This window comes from Triticum aestivum, chromosome 3A (assembly GCF_018294505.1).
Source record: "Triticum aestivum cultivar Chinese Spring chromosome 3A, IWGSC CS RefSeq v2.1, whole genome shotgun sequence".
In the NCBI taxonomy this organism is placed as follows: Eukaryota; Viridiplantae; Streptophyta; class Magnoliopsida; order Poales; family Poaceae; genus Triticum; species Triticum aestivum.
The window spans coordinates 108,236,146-108,245,915 of NC_057800.1; the positions used below are offsets into that span (position 1 = coordinate 108,236,146).

The 9,770-nt window shown below is 45.1% G+C and overlaps 1 protein-coding gene across 3 annotated transcripts; it reads right to left on the reverse strand.

Annotated features, from left to right (window-relative positions):
• Positions 1-4,979: 4,979 nt before the first annotated feature.
• LOC123060555 (F-box only protein 7) lies at positions 4,980-8,933 on the reverse strand. Of its 3 annotated transcripts, none has more exons than XR_006428027.1 (3): positions 7,107-8,933; positions 5,834-5,983; positions 4,980-5,489 (listed from the first exon to the last, which is right to left on the reverse strand). XR_006428027.1 is itself a non-coding variant. In XM_044483320.1 (2 exons), exon 1 carries the CDS (start codon positions 8,368-8,370, stop codon positions 7,108-7,110), a length of 1,263 nt encoding a protein of 420 aa, XP_044339255.1. In that variant the 5' UTR covers positions 8,371-8,933; the 3' UTR covers positions 4,980-5,983; position 7,107. The 3 variants fall into 3 exon arrangements, 1 of the variants encoding a protein (XP_044339255.1); XR_006428026.1 differs by having other exon boundaries at positions 4,980-5,683; XM_044483320.1 differs by having other exon boundaries at positions 4,980-5,983.
• Positions 8,934-9,770: the final 837 nt, after the last annotated feature.

Genomic DNA, 9,770 nt, shown 5'->3' on the forward strand with positions numbered 1-9,770 from the left:
GGTGTTGATGTTCATACCTTGCTGAGGCTGCGTGCTCGTGGGTGTGCTCCCGCCCCCCTCCAGACGAAGCAGACTCTTTGGCCACAATAGGACCCACCCATTGCAGCAATCACCAAGCCGCCGTGGTGTCTCGTCGTCATCCCCCGCTAGTACTGGAGGAGGCAAATTCTCGTGGCCCGGTTTGACATTGGCCACGGAAACCTTGAAGACGTTCGGGGGGATCGGCCGGCTGTGGAACAATGGTTCCTTCGGCCTCATTATCGTCGCCTTCCCGTTGTCCACCTTTTGGTCGCTGATGGTGTACAATATGGTGCACGAGGTTTCGTCGCCCTGCAAAGAAAAGTCTGCGACATGAGACATCCGAAAGGCAATGAAAACGGGAGATTATACATTTATATTGAAGGGGGCCGGTGTGACAGATACCGTGAGGGCGTCGAGCTCAGCCAAAGACGAAGCACCCCGAGCACGTCCGGTGTGGGAGCCGGTGCAGGAGCCGGTGCAGGAGCTGGTGCAGGAGCAGGTGCTGGTGCAACGCTAGTCGAGCTGCTCCCCAAGAAGTCGGCAAGGGGAAAGTCCTCTGCATTTTTTTTCTGGATGTTGCCTTGTCCAAGTGAAAACGCCCGTCACCAAGGAAGTAGACAAATCTGCAACCACCTGTTTTGCGGCAGCTACCGCTGTTTGCGACTATCTGAGATGATTTCTTCTCAACTGCAATCTCAACCTTCTTGTCGATGTTTTCTTCAGTTAACCTTCGTCTTTCCTTTCTCTCCTCTGTGGTCTCACGGTAGTACTTCTTCCACGTGGCGCCGTCTCCGACACCGTGCACGCGTCCATACAACGGGCGAGTATCCACCGGTTGTCGTTTCAATATGTTCAACGCCCGGTTGAATGGAGTGTCCCACTTGGGCCTCGCCAATGCCTCAGACGGCGAGTCGCTTTCGGCCGCAATCCGGTGCTGCTCTCTCTGCAAAAGGCACAAGGATCGTTTACAAATATGACTAACGTGTGCAGTCAAATTGATCAGAAACTAAAATTACCAGCAGTCTCATGAACTCCGTAATGACCAGTTTTGTCTCGTAAACCTTCTTCACTGGGTCCCAACGGTGTCGGGCCCTGAGGACATCACGCTCCTGCGGGACGGTGAAATCCGCCAAGGGGTCTAGGATGCCCATACTCGCGGCTTCCGCGTCCTCCTTGGCCCATTTGGACCTCTTTCCGCCGTAACCACGGCTTCCGAGGTGGTGGCTCCCAATGTTCCTCTCTTGAAGCCCCTTCATGTACTTAGACTTTTTTTGGCAGCTTCGGCCTCGCAAGCCTTCTTGAATATTTGAAAATGCTCTTCCGTGATTGTCGGATTATCCTTTACAATCTCGGAGTAGGGTTCCTTCTTGTCAATGATCTTTGCTTTCACTCGATTTTTCCAGGCGACCAACGCGTCGCTAAACTTGGTCATGGCGTGTTTGTTTATCTTCTTCATTGCCGGGTCCTCATCTGGATCTTTATAATCCTTCTCATTCCGGCTCGGGAACAAGAATATCTAGTGAAACTTCTTTAGGAGGGAGATCCTCATATTTTCTATCTTTTGTAGTTTCTCATCGTTGATGGTGGCGGTTGTCCGTACGATGCAGCCTATCTGATTGCCATAGCATCGACGCGCTTCCTCGGGCGCCTTTGGCTCAAAATTGCCGTCGTCCACCTCCGTGACCACTAGTCTAGTAGTCCTGAGTTTGTTAGGAGGTCGTTGCCTCTTTGCTTTCGGTTGTACACCGGCTCCGCTCCCCGAGACAACACCGGTCTCAGTCTCAGCGCCGGTCTCGATGCCGGTCTGAGTCTCAGCACCGGTCTCAGTCTCAGCGCCGGTCTCGATGCCGGTCTAAGTGTCAGCGCCGGTCTCAGTCTCAGTCTCGATGTCGGTCTGAGTCTCAACGCCGGTCTCGATGTCGGTAAGGCTAAAAAAATCGTCTGCCGCCCGGTAGATGTCGTCGCAATCACCAGAACCCTGTCCTTCATCGTTGCTAGCCATGTTTCCTACGATTAAATCTAGTCAATTAATTATAGACCTAATAAAATGAATAATGACATAAAAAGGCCTATTGTTTTGCAGGAACGTTGACTCCTTCCCGGTGCGGCAAATCCCGGGCACTCGATATGTCCTAGTTTGTAGCACAAGTCATGCCGAAATTAACGGAAAATTTCGGCATGACCTTTGCTAAAAGGTGGACAAATCAAGAACCTGAATTTTGCCGGAACGGAAATGAATCAACATTCTGGCAAAACATAGGTCACTCGGCTTCATTCCCTAGAAACAACAAAAGACCACTTGGGCACAATCGAACCACTTCAATGTCGATTATGATCAATGAGCAAACACAATTGAGGATTTTTCATATATCATGACCACTTCAAATTTGCATCTAGACTTGCAACACTAATAGAAATTTATATTTTTATATTGATTTTTTCTCTAAACTAAATCCTACCACCCTAGTTAACATCTAGTTAAACCTTACTTTCCTAACATTTGTAATTAAACACTACAACCCTAACCCTACTGCCCTAGTTAAGCATATACATTTTTTTCCTACGACGAGGGAGGCAGGGGCATCTCTGTCAAATTAACCTAACTAAATTAACCTAACTAAATTCTTTTCCTAACTAAATTAACCTAACTAATTTAGAGATAGGGAGAGAGGAGGGGTGGGGGCTTATAGAGGATGGCTCCGGTGGTGGCGCGGGAGGCAGTGGTGGCGAGGGAGGCGGGGGCGTCTCCGCTGACGGCGAGGGAGGCAGTTGTGGCGAGGGTGGATCCGGTGGCGTCGACTGCGGCTCCGGTGGTGTTGATGAGGCCGCGCGACTCTGGTGGCGTTGGGGGCGGCTCCGGTGGTGTCGATGGCGCGCGGCTCTGGTGGCTCCGGGGGAGTCGACGTCGGCAGGAGACGGCGGCGAAGTGGGGCGATGGTGAATCGGGCAGACGGCGGCGGAGTGGGTTGAGGGATTTGGGGGAGAAGTGGTGGCCGGGGGAAACAGTTTTTTGGTTAAGTCAAACTTAGCGGTAGCGCTTTTCGCGAAACGCGCTATAGCTAAGTTAGCTATAGCGAGTTTCACAAAACGCGCTACTGCTATAGCTATGTAATTTCCTTATCTTTCTTATTTCCTTTTCTGTTTCTACAGCGGGGGTCTAGGAAACGCGCTGCAGCTACGTTAGCTATAGCGCCTCTTACGAACAAACGCTACTGCTACGTCTTTCTCCTTTTTCCGCTTTCTCATTTATTTTGCTCTACATTTTATTTTTTCCTTTCTCCTTTTTCTATTTCTTTCTTTTTCATTTACTTTTCTATTTGTTTTTTATTTTATTTTATTTCCATTAGCAGTAGCGCTCTCCGCGCGAAACGCGCTGCTACTTATGTGCTAGCGGTAGCGCGCTTTCCTCAAGACCGCTACTGCTATGCGTAGCCTATCAGTTTAGCAAAGGGGATATTAGTGGTAGCGCTTTTTCATGCGCACGCGCTACTGCTACTATTGTATCTGTAGCGCGGTTTACGGACACGCGCTACTGCTATTTAGCACTAGTGCTCTTTTTTGACATGCGCTACTGCTAAATTTCTGTGTATAAGGTTTTCCCTCGTAGTGCCAAGAAGTCAGCAATGCTTAGGATGGATGATAGTGAAGATGAGGAGGAGAGGAACTTGGGCAAGCCCGAGGGAAACAAGAAGGGCAAGCTAAGGGTGAAGATGGAAGGAGAGGCGTCAAGCCTAAGGGAGAAGATGGAACACATGATGAAGGCAAGAGAGGAATTGACAACGAAGACATTGGAGACGAAGCTTCTTATCACCGAGAAGAAGAAAGAGGTCAAGCTTGCACAAGTCAAAGTAAAGCGTGAAGAAGCAAAGCGCAAAGCCGACTCGGAGGAGAGGATGATCAAGCTCAAAGAGGCAAAGGTATGGAAAGAACTCGTGGTGGAAGAGAAGGAGCACATGATGATGTCCAAGAAGGACACGGATCAAGACCAATTGCAATGATGGAAGGACTACAAGGAGGACATCACGGAGAGGAAGTGGATGTTTCGTGGTGCGTCCTCTACTTTTCGAGGTGACACTCCGATGAGTAGTTGTGGCGATGGTGGTGTGGACGACTCCGCCGGCGCCTATGGAGATGCTTGATGGAGCCGATGAGAGGGGGAAGATGATGATTTTGTGATGTAAACTATTAAACCATGCATCAATGATTGTCATTTGGTAGTTTGTTTGAGGTTTATTGTGTTCTTGTAGTCATAAATTGTGATATGTGAAATGATAGATTTAAAGGTTGGGGTTGAGGCAAAGACTAGAACTCTCAAACCCAACCCGCAGTTTAAGGGTTGGGTTTGAGGGTTCTAGTCTTTGTCCCTGTTTTTCAACCCTAAAAAGTGCAAAAAAACTGGCATTTCTCAACCCTTAAAACTGCTTTAAGGGTTTGAAGGTTGTACTAGGCATGCTCTAACCCACCCTCCAACGCATTTGGAAACGCCATAACGGTTGATAGTCCATCTCCAACAGAATCCGCAATATATCTACTCCCTCCATTTTTGTATACAAGGCCACAAACTCGGATTACAGATACCAATGTAAAATTTAATGCCTACTTTACAAGTCAACTTTTCTTCTTGTTTACTGGGATCATTAATACTCCGCATGCAGGCAAAGAAACTGAGTAGAGGAAGTAGCTGACTGTCATTATGACTGCATGCATGCAAGTATTAAACAAGTTGTTAGTACGAGAAAATATCATTAACTTTGCCTCGATTACTGTTGGTGGCCTTGTATAGATGCAAAATGTATATTTCATAGTGGACTTGTATATAAAAATGGAGGGAGTATTTTTCACCAATGACTATATCCATTATTCTGAAAAGATAGTTTTTCCTGCCAAAATACTTGCTGGAAGAATTGATTGAGTATAAGGCTTTGCAAAGCAGAAAAGCCATCATCAACAAGAGCAAAGAAGTTCCAACTATGTCGTGGCTCTGGATTACTCATCTTGGAAGAGTCGATACATGAGAATATAACAAGAATCCTAAGCAAGGGAAACATTTGCTTGACGGCAAAATTTTCTAAAACAGGTGCACCTATAATGAACAAGGTCAGGTACCGACCAAAGAACAAACAGTTCCACCACAAGGAGATAGCAGCGTTGACTGGGATACCTATCCTGACCAAAGTTTCAATTCCATCAGCAATAAACCTTTGCTGAAACAGTGGACTAGCAGTGGTCAAACTGTCTGCATAAATTAAAGATATTCATCGGCATGGGTGGTACACCAAACGAAATGTTTCCTTACACTTGCCTGACGAACAGTTATTGATATCCCGGGTTCCTCACTTGAACCAACTAAAACAATAGACGCAGCAGAGGCACTAATCTTGTTATTTGAACTGTTGTGATGAACTGATGATCAAGGGATGCACCTTCTCAAGACAAGTTTGTTTTCCAAGATGTGAATGCTCTGGTGCCTGTCGCAGCAGCCAGTAGAAATGACACATCAGAAATTCAGAACAAAATCCATTATATTTCAAAGTAAAATGGTACAAAGCTACAACTGAATATTTTCCCATTGACATGTCTTCTTAACTGGCCTGTAATATCTCCTGAACAAAGTGCACAATAAGTTCCAAACTTGCCAGGACACTCAAGCGCTTTTAAGGCCCTTAAGCAGAGACAACACATAGTGAGTATCAGCATCTAGGCATGCAAAGCTAATAATTCTTTCGAATAACATGTTAGATCATTTTTAAAAAGTAGCAAGATGAAAATACATAGAACACAAATGATTCGTTTCATAATTGCTGAGCAGGACCTTCAAAACAGGCTGGTTTATTACTGGCAGGACCTTAAAATAGGCATGAGTCAGTTATGTGCTATTTAGGCAGCTAATTCCAAGTAGGGCCTCTATATTTGAAGGCCTTGATAAACAGTGTTCCATTCGTCGGATATTTGCAAGAATAATCTGAAAAACAAAAAATAAAGCATCGGTTATGATGACTAGCTCCGACCATCGTGTTACAACTATTTAGTAGTACAATATTTTGCTAGCAAAAAAGACATGATTATTAGTTATTTACAATGAATAAATGATTGTGTCTACAAAATTTAGAGTTGACTTTGAGCTAATGGTCCGAGACAATTGCTACTCTTGTTTTGGGGGTTCACGCAATATGATTATATTTCTACAGTGATCATCGGATTTGTATGGAGAATAGGAGATGGATGTACTACATGAATACATGATTGGATTTATTTACATTACTTCGTACCAGCTAGTTGATCATACATGTATTGAACACAACAACAACAAAGCGTTTTAGTCCCAGACAAGTAGGGGTAGGCAAGAGTTGAAACCCATAAGATCTCGAAACCTAGTCATGGTTCTGGCACGTGGACAAATTCATGACCTAACCTTACATGATAAGTAATACTAACCATCATAAACAGTGATGATAATAAATTGGAAAAGTGATATTGTAACGCCTAACGAAAGTTCAGAATCTGTTTTAGGATCACTCGAAACAGTATGCTGGTACCTTAGGAAAGAGATAATAATTTGACATAAAGATTTAGGGACAGAGGAATGAAACAATTCAGAGTAGGATATTAACAAAGCTAGTTGAGGCACTTTAATATTTATTGGTAAGCCTCCTTAATTGTCGATGTATCATGTATCGAACCATCCAAGAGCAACAAAAGGATTTCGATCTAGATTTAGGTATAAATATTTGGTTTGGAAGCCATAATAAGCATAAAAGGAAAAGCATTTTAAGTGTGTTTTAGCAACACTACAAGTTCTACACATTGTATTAGTACACTTTAAACAAGACAGTACTTAGTTAAGTGTGTTCCTTGAAAACAACCATAGCAACCTTATCCTACTGAACGGATAGGTTTACATCCGAAACATCTATTTAATACTGATCATGCAGCCTAAGTACATGGCTACACAAGATGGGAGACATGATCACTTGTGCCGATTACAAAGGTCTAAGTGGCCAACTACAGAACATGGATAGATACCCCAAAAAAGTATAAAGCAGATAAAATAACATATATATTCTGCATTAGTAAGTTTCACTAACCTCAAGTAAGTGATGGTTGAATCCAAACCGAGGGTGGCCAGTTCAATGTTGAATCTGAACTAGGGGGCGATAACTCAATGAAACTGCTATCTTTCATATTAAAGACAACAGCCTGCCTAAGACTAGATCTTTGACAGAAGATATAATCCAGCAAGTCATCCGTGTGGTAGATGCTGTTGGGAATCAATGTAGAAAAGTCTTTCACTGGAAGCATAAATGAGCTGTTGTAACCAATGAAAATTGCGTGATCTTGGATGTTATTTGTTTCAACGAGCTTTTGTTTAACAAAATCAATCTTGTACACATAAAACTTGTCTGCAACCCGCTCTGTTATTCCATTCTCCTTATTATATTTATCATGCCTCCATATCTGGAAAAAATCTCCCCATGGGGCTTGAACAATATATCTACTATGCGCTTGATAGGATATGATCGGCTTCAAAATAACTTTAACTTCAGCGGAAGGTTCATTAAGATCAATAGAATCAACCTCACCCATACCACGAACACCATAAAACAAACCATCATTGTTGTTATAAAGTATATGTTGATAAGCCCAACAATTTGGATTTGCATCAATCCAAGTCCATTTGGTGTCCCCAACCCTAGTATAAGAGAGTTGATCCTTTGGCAATTGTACTACGAGAACTGTGCAGTTTCCATGGGAGGGATCACAAGAAAGAACGACCCTCGCATAGAGGTAGAAGCGGGCTTCTTCAAGTGTAAGATGGTACGGCTCCATTTCAGTGTCAAAATCCCGAGAGAACAGATCCATGTAAAGAACATCATATCCGTCTAGCACACCGTCTTCGGTGTAGCGCAGTCTAACATTGTTCATGGTTTCAGGGGGAGGCATAGCTATCTGAGCTCTGGTTACAGGGTTGACTAGTATGAGATTCGACCGCTCATCGGCGGTGATGAGCCAGCCATAGGAGGAGCCCATGACGTGGCGTGTGCGGAAGGCAGGCTCCGATAGAGTGATGTGGTAAAGCTTGTTGGTGGACATGTTATGCAGGGTGGCCGTGTTAGCGTCACGGTCGCCGGATGAGTAAACAAGGCAGGGGCTCTGGTTCGGCAAGCACCGCCGGAGACGGCGGGCCTCCAGATAAATGAGGTGCCATGATCGACAGACCGCACCTGAGCTGAAGAGATCAGGGATCTCGAGAGTGCCAAAGATCTGGAGGAGCAGGTCAGCCTGAAGCTGGGACCAATCACAATCAGTGCTCGAATCTGAAGAATCATCCGAAACAGAAGCTTTCTCCATTGATTTTCGCAGGGGATACTTAACCTCAATTGTGTGTACGATATATATAGGTATAGGTATCTCCGAACCAGACTGGAAGGTGGAATCGGACTGCAGAAGAACTTTCAGGAATCGAATGCTGTGCACCTGCACTCATAACCTCAGATCCTCTCAGAAAGCGAATCAGAAAAAACGACTGGACGAAGAGGAATGAATCAGGCACCCGGCTCTAGCCGGGAGCAGAACCCTAGGGCCCCGGGAATTCGAACGCAGAAGGGTCGAGGCCGAGCTGAGTAGCAGGAATTAATACGCGGAGCCGGGCGGGAGCTGAACCCTCCTAGACTGGGGATTCGGGGGGAGGGAGGGGAGGGAGGGGTTGTGCGGGTGCGTACGCCACGGCGAGGTTGAGCTAGTGGGGGCTGGTGAAGTTGCCGACGCAGGGGTGGCTAGTGCGCCGTGACGACTTAGCTCCACGTGCTCGTCTCCGCCGCCCGCCGCTGTCGCCGCCGGAGGAGGAGCAGGAGGGTTCTGGGCTCTGAGCGGTGGAGGTAGGAGAGGGGCGCTGCGCTGCGCTTCCCTTCGTGTTTTTTTTTTCGCCGCTCAACTTCCCTTCGTTTGGGCGTCGATTGAGTGGGCCTCATTTCAGCCCGCCCGCCCTACGTGCAACCTAGGACTGGGCCTGGTCCAGGTCCAGTATAGATACCCCTCAGACCCCTAAAAAAGGCAGTAGAGTATACTCCCCCTGTTTCTAAATATAAATCTTTGTAGAGATTTCAATATGGACTATATATGGATCTATATGGACATATTTTAGAGTATAGATTCACTCATTTTTCTCCGTATTTAGTCTATATTGGAATTTCAAAAAGGACTTCTATTTAAGAACAGAGGAAGTAGATAGGAGTATGTGGTCCGGGAAATACAAAGGAGCTCCTGGATGTTCCACACCCCTATATGAATATTAAATTCAAAAAATATGAAAAAAAAATTAAAAAATCTGGAATTTGGGGTTATCAAATCTGGGTGCCCAATCTACTCCCGTGTGAAGTTTCCTAAAAAAATACTACTAAACGTATCCATGGTGAAGAAAATACAGTCCGAACTAAAATCCTTCCAGACAAATTTTCTATATATGTAGGAATTTTTCATATTTTTCACCCATAATACATTTCCTGGTATTTTTTTCATGAAACTTAACATGGGAGTAGATTGGGCACCTAGCTTTGATATCCCAAAATTGTTGGTTTTTTTAATTCCCTAGGGTTTTTTTAATTAAATACTCATATAGGGGTGTGGAGCACCTGAGTGCTACAAATCCTCTTCCTATGTGGTCCAATATAGGGTAGAGTGTGGTAGTAAGAAAATGATTTTGTCCAGCCGACCAGCCGCGCGGCATGCCAGTCACGTGCGGGACGTTGGAT

Coding starts and splice junctions, on each gene's coding strand:
- LOC123060555 (XM_044483320.1), bottom strand. CDS start 8,370: ATGGAGAAAGCTTCTGTTTCGGATGATTCTTCAGATTCGAGCACTGAT.